The sequence below is a fragment of the Pieris rapae genome, chromosome 11 (assembly GCF_905147795.1).
Source record: "Pieris rapae chromosome 11, ilPieRapa1.1, whole genome shotgun sequence".
Lineage (NCBI taxonomy): Eukaryota > Metazoa > Arthropoda > Insecta > Lepidoptera > Pieridae > Pieris > Pieris rapae.
The window spans coordinates 2,381,429-2,395,482 of record NC_059519.1 but is presented as its reverse complement, the minus strand read 5'-3'; the positions used below and the strand labels follow the sequence as shown (position 1 = coordinate 2,395,482).

At 32.7% G+C, this 14,054-nt stretch overlaps 1 protein-coding gene across 1 annotated transcript in view; it reads right to left on the bottom strand.

Annotated features, from left to right (window-relative positions):
- LOC110996863 (serine/threonine-protein kinase NLK-like) overlaps positions 1 to 14,054 on the bottom strand; it is a 109,460-nt gene that overhangs the window by 8,904 nt on the left and 86,502 nt on the right. Inside the window, 2 exon segments of the mRNA XM_022264734.2 lie at positions 813 to 981; positions 13,904 to 14,010. Coding sequence (XP_022120426.1) covers positions 813 to 981; positions 13,904 to 14,010 — 276 coding nt within the window.

Sequence of the window (14,054 nt, the reverse complement as noted above, 5' to 3'; positions counted from 1 at the left end):
TTACATGGTAAAACTACATAATAATAATAATTTATTTATTGCAAGAATATGGATTTTATGATTATTTTGGTAATTTATTGAAAACTTTAATTGCCATACAAAAGGTGTTTTTCCGAAACAGTTCTAGATTGATTTTTGGCACAGCCAATTTCTCCCCATGTCTACTTCTGACTTCGACTTCTATATAGATTCGACTTAAAAATATGTATGTTTCTGCCCACGAATAAGGATAATTCTTAAATATAAATACATGGAAGAGTTACAATTTTGATTTAAATTCTTCATAGTCGCTACTCTAGCTTTATTTACGCTTTAAGAAGTTTCTTCATTATTAAACATTAAAAAACACTCCAATTATCGCTATTATGCCACAAATTACAAAATTCTGTGAGATACACTGTATGGCCATACATAATTAATGCTCTAGGCTGGAGCTAAGTTTGAATGTAAGCCAAGTGTTGCGGCCAAGGGAAGCCCTTGAATGTTTGCATAACTTTGTATTATAGCCTGCAGCTATTACTCGTCATACGTAGATATTAAGCTTAATATACATAGCTTATAAGGTAAGGATAATATATCTTCTAATAATTATTAATGTTATTTTATATTGTTTCTCAGTAAGCGAATTTTGTATATAATTCTTATGAGAAATAAATTATTCTTAACCTTCAATATATATTGAAAAGGCCAATATAGAAGTTAACACATGTGAGTAAGTTAAGAATAATTTAATTTTTTTGTTTTTATTGGGCAGCTAGTTTTCATATAAATAGCCATACATTGACATAAACATCTTGTATTTACGTCCTCACCTATAATACTGTGTGACGACCTCCTGAGTCATGTTTTTGGTGGAGTCCGGTTCCTCAACCCTCGCAAGCCCGAAGTCACAGATCTTGAGAACACAATTGCTGTTCACCAGCAGATTGCCTGGCTTGATGTCTCTATGCAGGATCCTTGCCGAGTGCAGGTACTTTAAGCCTGAAAATGATAACAGGCAATCAGTGCTGGCTCAAGATGACGGTGGTTCATAGTTCATAGAAGCGCTTGAATTAGCAAATGATTGTTTTATTTTCATCACTGCGTAAACACAATTTGAAAGAAAGAGTTTCTAATAATTGGTTGATAATTAGTATTAAATTATACTTATTCATGCCCAATTATATTATATATAAGCTAATCATAAAGTAATTGGTAACTAAGGGATCAAAAATTAAAATAAAAGAGCAATACTTAATAATATTATTATATAATACAATTATTTTTTAGTTAAGTAGATACAATGTAAATGTAATAAAAATGTCGTATATTTTTGGATTCGTGTCCTTCTTAATTAATATTCTTCTTAATAGAAGTCAACGACAAGTTTGTAAGTTTTTTTATTGTAGATAAATGTTTCACGTGTTAATTTACTTCCGATAAAAGCTCTCGACTTTCGAAACATTTAAATCCTTTATCTGCGATAAACCAATCAGTTCATAGGGATTTAACAAATATCGAAATTTGATCGGATGTTTCTGACTCGGTCATTTTTACATGGACGTCATTTAAATTACGTCTGAAACATGGATATCAAAACAATTATAAAAATTTAAAGTGAAACTTTTATTACTTTTAAGACAAAGAATTCAATAAAATTATTAGTCGGAGTCTACTTTTATTAGTACCATTATCATACCAATTTTCTAAGTATAAAATTAAGATTGATAAAGCGATTTTTTTTTAGTTAAATGTGTATATATATTTTGACGTTCATAAGTGTACATTTTTACCTATATGAATAAAGATATTTTTGAGTTTGGGTTTGAGTATAATGTGAAAATGTTTCACTTTTACCGTGGTTTCATAAAACCACACAGCATTTTTATTTATAAGAAACTTTTAGTTCTAACCGACGTTTTGGAAATGGTCCTATTTACTGTACTTTTTATATTACGTTATTTCTAAATATGTAATTACAATTACGGTTTTAGTTGTATATTATTACATAGCATAACGTCAGTTATCTATTTAAACGTCAAATCTAACTGCATGGAACTGTACAAAACTGCCTTTTCACTACGCCCAGTTGGAAATAATAAAAATACAATTTGCAAACGATAATCCGGTTTAAACTGGACTCGTATAGCGCTATGTAGATTTTTATATAACTAATAATAGTATAGTGATTTCAAACAAAAAGATAACCAAATGTATGGGGAAAATTGGTGCCGTTTAAGTATTATTGTGTCAGCTAAAACTAAGCAAAGCTCAAAAATAATAGTACAGAAACGTATTAATTTTTGTACAAATCCTCGATATTGCATTTCGTTTACAAGCATAGGCGATGTGTGGGTAATATGTGTAAAAAAGTAAATAAGTACCGTTGATGTAATAAACAAATAAGACAGTCAAAGACATCCCCCCTTCCCCCAAAAGTAATACTTGAACGGGGGCCGTTCATGATTTTCTTTAGACACTTAATTGATCTTCTTAGTTCTTTAAATAGAACAGATTTAGCGAATGTCATGCTTCAGAAAATTGCCTCTAGCCCTCTCAATTATCAACTTTGTACACTTGCAATCAAATTCGCTGGATTTGTAAATGCTACGTACCCACTAAACAATCACATTTTAATATTCAGTTTTATGACGTGAATAGCACATGAGTCTCCAAAGCCCCGAATGGACGAGATCGTTCCGTTTTACTGCGCGCGATAATAGATGCAAAACCACAACACAGTAGAGACTTGCTAATTTTAACTTGCTGGAGAGGTTTTAAAAAACATATTATATAAATAGTCTTACACAAAAGGAAAGGGTCTTCACACATCTATTAGGATTGAACAATGCTTTCTCTTCTGTCTAATAGTTTATTATTACATTATATTAGTTTATTTATTACATACGTAACCTTCTGCAACCGGCTAAGCAGAAGCTAAGCGTTCAAGTATTTCGTCACACAATTTTTGGAGATTCTTAACCAAAGTGGCGACAATGATTACAAATATATTATAATACTAGCGGATCCGACAGACGTTGTCCTGTCTACACGTCTTTAATTTCAAAATTTCAATTTTTAATAAGCCATTTTGATGAAAATTATTATTCAAATGTTATGACAATATCTAACGATGCAGCAGATGGTCACACACGATATAACACAATGATAACATAAAAACTTTTTTTAAATTTCGGGACAGACTAAAATTAAAATTCGAATATTATTTAAAATTTGACACTGCGATGGTAGCGCCGTCTGTCGGATCCAATGTAAAACATTCCAAAATCAACAACAACTAATAAATTGAAAATTAATTAAAAAAAACATTGTCCAGCGGACAAAATTGTGAATCTAAACCATTCCCAGAACACACAAAAAATTTCGTCTAAATCGGTCCAGTCGTTTAGGAGGAGTTCAGTCACATACACACGCACACAAGAAATATATATATTAAGATAACACGAATAGAATTAATGACTAATATCTTTATTTATTTATTAACACTTTGTTACATTACAATATAAAAAAATGAACATAATTAAATGAAAAGGAGAACAACTGGCGGCCTTATCGCTTTCGAGCGATTTCTTCCAGGCAACCACTCTTCACACTTTAATTTTATTTCATGAATTTTTGAACCAGGCATATATTATTATAATTTGATATTAAAACACTAACTAAAATAGTTAAAAGGCATTTTAAAATTTATTACAGCATCGGCGTTAGAGACAAATTGCCGAGATTCCGTAAGTCTAGACTTCATAATTCATACTGCTTTACAAAAAGAGTTTCCTAAAAAAAAGTGTGTGTTTCTTATTACTTGAAAATTATAAAACAAGAACTCATGGTAGTACTGTACTAATTAAATGCATATATGCATTGTATCAGTTGTAAGTGTTGCAGTTGTATCTATACGTATAATTTACCGATACGACTTAAAGTAGTTTAAGAGTGGACCGATTCCTAAAAGGCCGACTAACCACTCGCGAGCCCTTTCGCATTGAGTGTCCATACGCAATAGGTTTTTAGCGCTAGCATAATGGCTTCAGCATGTGACTCATACCTTGTAGGTTCGATCCCTGGCTGTGCACCAAAGGACATCCGCATTCACCGTTGAAAAAAGAAAAAGGCGACAGCGTGAGTCAGGAAGCGGATCACTTACTTGCCTATTAGATTGACAAATGATCATAAAACAGATCCAGAAATCTGAAGAAAATACATAAAAGGTTTGTAGCACCACTGATATTAATATTTTTTTATTCGTCCGCCAGATTCTCCGCTCATAAATATTAGATGCCGGCGTAGCTTTATTGTATTTATCAAAATCCGTTGCTCAAGTTTCCGTCGAGCGTGATGAAAATCTTGCATGGTATTTCTTATTGCCATAACTTCATGTTAAAATATATCGAAGAAAACTGTTTATGACGGCTTATGGATCTACGAGCTGTGAAAAATACTCGACTCTTTTAAATGTCTAATTATAGATTGCAAAACCTTGTTATTGCACATTTTTTTATAGAACAGGCGGCAAACGGGTAGGAGGCTAACTAGAATATGGGATAGTATACAATATTAATATTCATACATTATAATTGATTAAAGTAATGTAAATAAATAATTATTAATGATTTCTTTCTTAACGAAAAAAAAAAAAAGATTCATCTCACAGACCAATTATATGAAGCTTATTTTCACCCAGCATTGGTCAGTCTCACATCACAAGTAGTAAGCCACACCATTTCTATTACGCAAGTAGTATAATTTTTTTTTCATGCAAATTCATTTGAAATCATTTTTTTCTCGCCAGTCTACCGATATTTATGCCTCAATAAAGTTTCCGGCTCCACAAAACGTGGGGCAGTCACGTGGCCTTGTTAGATAGGTGTGTATATAGACGTAGATGTTAGGATCTGTACTCGATTGATCTAAATAAGTCATCACACTGGAAAACTTATCTATGAATGATCAACTTAAACTTTTTTTTGAGCTTTTACTGTAGACTTGAGAAGAATGATGATAAGAACTGCCCATTAAGCTCTGATACTCTTTGCAGTTCGGTAGCTGATGTGACCTTGCCTTACGTGATATCAAATCGCAACATTGAAATTGGGATCTTTGGGTTGCAAAGTATCGGTGGATTTGACCACGTGACTCTGCAAAATACCTTCTGGGTAAATAATATAATGCGGAAATAAAGAGTCAGCCTGGGAAAAAATATTATGTTAGGGACACTGGACATTAAATAATTTTATTACCAGTTCATCTCGTCTGTTCTACGCCCTTGATTTGAGAACTGGCAGTAAATTTAAAAACAGAAGCATTTAATATGTATATGGACGTTCATAAGTGTACCTATATGAATAACTGATTTTGCATTTGAATTAATCTAGAAACAGCTATAACTGTTTCAAAGTATTACGTATATATAAACCAAATATTTATAAATTTTGCATACAATTGGGCTTAATATGCAATTTAAAATACTAATATACGCCGCCACACTCGTTTGTTCCATTTAAATTCGGTTGACTGCAATGGAAATAGCCCAACCGTTTAGATAGATTGTTCAAAATTCGCAACACATTTTATTCTCTTTATCCATTTACAATCTAGAGTACGACATAAAAAGCTACAATGGAACAATTTCAAAACATTTTATGTCACTACTGTGAATGTAATCACAGGAAGTCTGTCTTATACAACTTGTGTTTGATTAGGGTACATGCATAACGTGACCAAACGTCCCGTTTTGAACGGCCCCTTTATCCAATTGCGAGTACCCGAAGTGTCCAATGTGAAAAATTGTCCCGTTTTCAGAAACAATTAAAAAAAAACAGCGACACTGAGCAGCAGAATATAAAAAAATCGTACCAAGAGTTTCATTCATATTTGAAATCATTCAGCTTTATTCAAACAAATTTGTCTTTCTGATCAATATACCTAAACTTTTTTTTGGGTACCTATATTTTGTGATTCGTAACTTTTAAGCCAACTAACTTAAAAAAGTTTTTTTTTATTGACTACTTATTATTTGACCTTAATTTGAGTCAAAGAATAAGTGGTCTACATGCACCAAGTACTACTGAATAAAGGTCATCTAGTCACCACATACAGAGGCTTCCTAGTGTGGAGAATAGCGAGGGAAGAATATTGTAACTACATACCACATTTCTGTCATGAATAAAATTTTATATAAATGTCTTTAAGAGCACTATTAGTGTTGAGCAACTGTTATCTCAAATGTAATGTTGTAGGTTCGAACCCTGGCTGTGACTTTTTTGTATATAAACGCATTTTAACACTCGTACGGTGAAAGAAAACATACTGAGGAATTCGGGATTTCTTAGCACACTAAGAATTAGCACACTAAGAATTGAAAATGACGTTCATTCATAATTCCCTAGTCTTTATCTGACAAGGTACCATCAAATGACGCTCAGAAAACTAAATTTTTGTGCATCGAAAAGCAATGCAATTTAAAGTGTTGGACAAAGGGATACCTACCTTTGTAGTTTATCCCTAGCACGTAATAAAAACGTTGTATAACGTTCATCGCGTTTTATTCATAATTTTGCATTAATTGACGCAAGTATTACTTCTTCAAAATATTTTTATAAAAGACAACTGGCAACATTCAAATTAATTCAAACATTTTCTAGTACGTGCTATTCGCATGTCGCAATAAACATTGCGGGTTTAATTCAGGTTCAACAACAAAAGTCCCAAGTATTTCCGCAAGGTATTTTAAACACGCGGCGTCTACACTTGACGAACTGGTGGTTGCATTATCTGAAGAATGTAGGTAAAAACCGGTAACGTTAATTGTATAGAAATTCCTGCTAAAACTGGTATCTAGTCTGCGTAGGATACAATACCTATGTGTCAGATTTACCTAGAACTTTATAATTCCTATCTGTTACAGATATAATTTTGGCTATTAAAAAGAATGAATTTATTGCCCGTTATTTTCAACCGTTCTACGCCTTTGATACAGAACTGACAGTAAATGTAAAATTAGCGTTTACTGCCAGTTCTGTATCAAGGGCGTAGCAGCATTTAATATGTATGTCTTTATTGACGTTCATATGTGTATACATACAAATGAACAAATGAGTTTGATTTTCAAGATTTCAAGATGTTTTATGTAGCTTAATATTTATATTTATCAGTGGTTCGTGCCTTCGTGATGCACTTGGCATTTAAGCCGGAAGTCCAGGGTTCACAGGCCATGGCTGAAGACTTGACCACAGGATGAAAAAAAGAAGATTCAAACGTTGTTGCCTCGATGTTAAATTTAATTTTGCACATTCTTAACGTACTCCCAGACTTTAATTATTTGTCATGTTTATTCTATAAGTATTTAAGATTAATGGCTCTACAACTCCTATATACTACAGAATCTCAAAGTATTTAACAAAACTCCAATAAAGGAGCGCGTCAGTTCCTATCGCATTTTCCAAAATCGTATTACAGTGACATATTCTTATTCAAAATAACCTCAAAACCCAAAATTTCATTAAGCACGTCCGAACAAATTAACAACAACTCAGTGCCTCGGCTTAATTTCCCTTCGGGGTTTCATCTAAATTTTTAGTGTGTAAAATGACTATCCTTTTGTTAGATTCAACATCATCAAATCATCAACGGAGTTTTAGATTAAAATTAACAACGTAAGTATATGAAATGCAAGTGCATTAAGCCAAGCTATTATTACATTAAATATATACAATAATAGAAACATGATATAATAAACTAAACAATTGTTAATATAATGTTAGGCAGTAGTAAAATCTACATAAAGTTTCTTTCAATGTAGTAGCCATTTTATGGCAGGAGGCTAACCTATGGCTCATCGACACTCTTAACGCCATAAGGTTCTCTTTCCTTGAGCCTTTGAGGAGTCTAAGGCGAATAGATTCGGAAATACTTCAGTGGGCAGCTGTTTCCACATAGTGGGGGTAAACATTAAGGACACCCTACACATACATGCACAGTTTTATTGCACACATGTTAAGCACTACTTAATACGATACAGCGATGATAAAAAGTTATTAGAAAAACTCAAAAGTTTACAACACAGAAAATGACAAATCGATTATTAACGTTTTAAAAAAGTAGTTTCTTAATCGATCAGAAGCTTTTTTGGTATGTTGCTCGATTAGTTATACCTGGACCCCATTTGTACGTTTGATCCCCATGATCATTAGTCTATAATCTGATAAAAATCTTGAAAACATCAATTTTATTACTAAACGGGAATTTACTTTCAAAAAGCACATATAATTATGCTATATATATAGCTATTTTATGTTTAAATAATGACTAACTACCATATATTGTAGTAATAAAGTGGTTTTGTATTACTACAAATAATATAACAATTGACTAATTGACATTACTTTTAATGTCCTAACATTTACATAAATTTGTAATTTTAGGACAAATTTGCACTTGAATATGCGAACTTACGATTGTACCAGAATAATATATTTGTACCATATTCTTGGAAATAAATTATTATTATTATATCAAATATTTTTCTTAAATGATGTTCAATAAAAAACAATAACCAATAACCACATCAGGACAATGCATCATTCTGACAATTGACATACAAAGGGCAAGTAGTATGTTCTTTTTTACCAAAGACGTATTAGCGTAGTTGTTCATAGTATACTGTATCTCATAGTAGCCTGTTTTAGGAAACTCTATATTTCTATAGAGGCAAATGGATTGAGTTGCGCCTATATCTGTCGGTACGACAAGTCTTTGGGTATTGCACAAAGTTTTTAGTTCGTTATAATATAAAATGATATACATAATAGGAGTAAGAAATTTTTGAAATTCGAAAATAGCTAAGAGAATTTAAAACACGATTGAAAACAGTGGTAATTACGATGCCCTCACCACTCGTTTGGTGCTTTGATTGGCTGAATCAATCGAGTTATCGCCGCGCGCTTGCATATTTCGTGATTCTCGTTCACAGTTTTAGTTTAAAAGAAGATTTATCGAACAAATAAAATACCTCTTCGGAGGAAAAGTTTAAACATACACGACTAGAGTGTGACCATAAAAATCATTTAAATCTTACCGTAAGGAACTGCGTTTTTCAGAATTTATAATCGATACGCCTACTTGATACCGAATGACACTATACCTCAAGAAACAGGTAAATAGATGATTCCACATAGTGATAAAGAAAAACATTTTGGAATAGCGGCCTCGACATCTGATGATAAAACTCAGGTAGGCGAACAATACCTCAACAATATTGGGTTACCTAATCGGCCGATCTATGTCGGCAGCAATTAAAACTAAAACAACGTTTAAAAAGACTTTTATAACGAATTGTAGTAACTTGTAGTAAGTTCCCTCAAGTAACAACGCGGTATCGCAAACAATTTCACGCCTCAATATTTATTCAAAGTCAAACGGCGGAGTACAATGGCTACCTACAGCTAGTTTAAGAGCCCGCTTACCTAATTAGCGTTATCTTTAATCTTTTGTTAACCTTGCCCGGTTCGTGAAATTCTTAATTATCAGTATGAATGGGTTGAAATCCCCGTTCAAGATAACGCTGTCACTTTGAATTCTTTTCGCTTTTATTACCTGCGACAGGCATTAAAGATAAAAATATTTGATTACAGAACAAAGCCGACAGGCTTGTGCTGCGTCTAAAATACATAAAAAAATCTAATTGTAAATCTAGACAATTCTCGAAAACACACAAACTCATCAAAATAGATTTAGTCGATTACGTACAAAGGCGCAGAGAGTTATAAAAGATTTAGAAAAAGACCGATATCTGTTACCAATAAAAATTGAGATCGTTTTCTAAGTTGGAAAAGCAATAATAAAAATCCTCAAACTAACAAACTGATTTAAAATTAATTCAGTATAACACCTTATTATTAATCTATTTTATTATAACTTACTCGTTACAATTCAGACAATTTATTTACATATTATCAAATATGCAGACCGCGTTTCGAGGCTTTTGCCGAAAAAGGGCACAAATACGTTTGAATTAATAAGATGATATAAATTATAAATTTATTTAAATGTAAAGTATCAGAGTGGCTTATTATTAATTTCGTTAGCTCTTATGCCAATGGGTCACAGCTCGCACCCAATTAACGGCTCGGTGCATCGGACACCGTTAGAGTTTACCGAAACGTAGCAGTACATACCTGTAATGCAGTAATTGCATTACTTAAAACTGAGATAAACGTTTTCTCACACAATTTACTTTTAATACAAAAAACCTAACTGTAGAATTGAAAAGAAAAACAGAATGAATTTTCAAAAAACGGCTTTCTGTGTGGCCACAAATCTCAAACAACGCGTCTCGCGGCCCGCGAATTTTAAGCTTAAGGATGTGTAATTTAAAAATTGTTAATTAAAAAAAAATACGAAATTACAGCATAATCAGGCTTTTTAAGGTTGCATAAAAATCATAAGTATTCTTTGTTTATATAAAGTTCTTAAATAAAAATAAACTAAATGCTAAATAATGCTGAGTGATGAGTAAAAACTAGCATTTAGTTTTTACTCATCACAAAGTTATAGTTTATAACCATTCGCAGCGTGACGTCGAATGTACATTTCTCAAAAACACTTTATCCTTGCCAACAAACTAGAGCATGAAGCAAAAACCTTTGCACTTGAAGTTGCAACTTGCAAGATTCGAATTAAAACTCAACAATATTAATAAAATCATAAAAGGCCCTACGTTTGCTTTAAACTGTCTACAGGAATGAAAAAAAAAACTCTTTAAGAAGGTATTTTTGTATGACGTATTAGATTAAAACTACGCCATTAAAATGTTACATTATCCCTGTCAAAGTAGCATTTTTAAATACATTAATTTTCTAAAGATTAAAAAAAATGCTCAGTCGCTTGAAGTGGGGACATGGTAGTAACATTTAGGGACTCGGTGATGACTTAAAATATCCCATAAGTAAAAATTAATGTACCTACCCATTTCCGGGCGATAATTGATATTTGTCCATGCAATCGGCAAAGTGTTGACAAAAAAGAATGCATTTATCATCCTTGTTAAGAAACTAGCACAAGGAACCGATTCGCACGATTCGATAATAATTCTAAAGACATATAGAACGGTCGACCATTATTATTAGCATAAGGTTCATAAAATCTTATAGTATTGCTTATATTTTTTTCGGCAATATTAGATTGTATAAAAATGCGTATGAACAAACAATCGGCATGGGTATTGTTATCTATGACATTTCACTTTTATGTCTATGAATATAATTATCATACAATATATCGTTTAAAATATGCCTGGTATATAGGTATTCATGAAAAAAACTCTTTTATTCAAACAACTTGTGTACTATTGAGAAAAAGAACAATGATTTCTTTCATCTGAATATTTTACCGGTTAGTAAATAAACTTACAAATCTGGCCATATTCAATCATATATTCAATTATAAACAGCATATCTTAGGTACGAAATGTAATGTTCAATTAGTTAATTACTAATTTAAAGATGATACGGAAGTATATTATTTATTATTTAAACAACAACGCTCTAACCGTATGTAGTTGTTAGTAAGATATATATATTTATAGGCTACAACCATAAAGCATCATATCGAACGACTTATCGCCTGGGGACTCTAGAATCGATCCCCAAACAAAAACCTCAATCCAACAGCAGCACAAACGTAGCACATTTCCATAATTTCTCTCGTTACTGCGAGCTTTCGATAACATCAACCTTTACTGGTTCAACTAGTTTAATTAAACTTTTAGCCACGAATACTGTGAAATATTCTCGTTGCCAAGAATCACCACGATTTACAGCTTTATCAAGATTTTTAATGGATATTAGTGGATTCGAAAAACAAAATGGCCTGTGAATAAGAGATTGTCAAGCAAGACTGAATAAATGGAGATAAATGATTCACAAAAATTCAGTTTTTTTTTATGCAAATACAGAAATGTTTTAGGCCTCTTCTGTTTAGCGATTAATATTGCGATGCTACATGTTAAAGCACTTTCTGATAAACAACATTTTTTGATGAACACATGTCTTTATTATTTATGTTATGCATCTCTTCATTCACCTAAAGTTTGCTTAAACTGACACGAATTCTATGAAAAATGATGCGTAGTTTCGTCAACAGATGGCAGCAGATGCTATTTGCATTCGTAAAATTATTTAATATAAGATAACTAACATCGGTTCAGCCGATTTTGAGTTATAAGTGGTGTAACTAACACGATTTTGTTTTATATATTTAGATTAAACTCATTACCACACGTAACACATTCTCAATATAAAAAAATAACCAGCGAATCAGGGAAAATATTTTCCTTATACGACCCACTTGTTTATAAATAATCAAACCATAGGTGATTACACATAAGCATTTGTAGGTTTCAATGTATGTGTTCTTAATATTTTTTCATATAGACGTTTTTGTAATCTCTCCACAAAATTTCATTAGGTTGAGAGTCGCGTGCTACGTATACTCTGCTCATGATTGAACATTACAAAGGGCACCTGCTGTATGTGATAAAGACTCATTATTGGTGTCCAACTGAGCGACGACATTAGCATACCCATTATGGCCTGTTCCACTGTATAGACGAAAAACTATAGATACTTTAACGTCGACAACCGTAGAGAATGTGTAGGATTGCCTACGAGTTCACAATGTTAAGTAGTTTTTTATTGGAAAGTAAATGGAATGATTCGTTCGGCTACGATCTATGAAGAGTAATAGTAGTAACATTTAAGTCAGACGGGATAAAAAATCTTCCTAGATCAGGGCCTCGGACTTACGTATCTATTTCCTGATCTGTCAATCTAATAGGCAAATGATCTGCGTCCTCGGCTTGGCATATACCGTCGTTTTTGGATCTAAGACGATTTCCTCACGATGTTTTCCTTCACCATTCGACACACACATTTCGACAGAAAGTTTATAGGTGCACTGCCGGAGATCGAACCGACGACCTCAAGGATGACAGTCACACGCTAAAGTCACTTGACCAACACTGCTGTGCATTCACAGGATACGCGAATGAGAACATGTGACTTACTAGTAAAACAAAAGAGAATCTAAAACAAATGAAATATATATTATACTTATAAACCGTTTTGCTTGATTCACATAAGTCGTCGGCAACTTTACAAATCACTCTACAACTCGTCTTTTACATTTTCAGCAAACGTTATATTTCATAAATACGTCTAAGTACGAAAACATCGCCGAAAATCCCCATATTCATCATTAAAACCAAACGAAAAGTCCAAAAATCCTCTTTGACGCTTTTTCTCTTTTGCTAAAGTCGATATCACTAAGGCGGCGCATCCGTAAACTTTTTAATTAAACGTTGCAAACTGTAGGGGCTTAACGATCGCATTTTTCTAGACTCCCTTCGCACGTCTCACTCGGGGGAAATCTTGGCACAGTAGGAATAATTGCTAGAATTAATAATGCAAAATCGGGAGACAGTCTGTGAAGCTTTTTATCCTCAAACGGATTATATTTGCATGCCGGAGCTCTACGACAATATTAGTTTCAAAGATATTTTCGAATAGTGGCAATAACCCTTTTTGTATTCACCGCTGACATAATCGTTATACGTTCCTTCAATCACATTTAATAAGGATTTATTAATCTATAATTGTATAATAATTTTTAGCTTTGAATTTAGAGGCTTTTGTCAGCTTCATGCTATATGCATAAGTTTGTCATATCCCACTTAGAATGTTCCTGTTTAGATAAAGTATACCTACTCTATTCCATTTTTAAACTTCAAAACTATTTATTTGTAAAACGTTACAAGATTTTTGTATAAAATAGCGCCTGAAAACATTTAACAAGATCAAACACTTGAGAGCTCAAGGCTTTTTGAGTTAAATAAGTGAAAAAAGCTTACCTCTGAGTATTTGGTAGAGGAATACTTTGATGTGGTCGGCTGAGAGGTGTTGCGGCGAGACGATGATCTTGTGCAGGTCGCTCTGAAGAAGCTCGGTGATTACGTAACTGTATTTTGCTAGTTAAGGAATATTAATAGAAAAGAAATACAA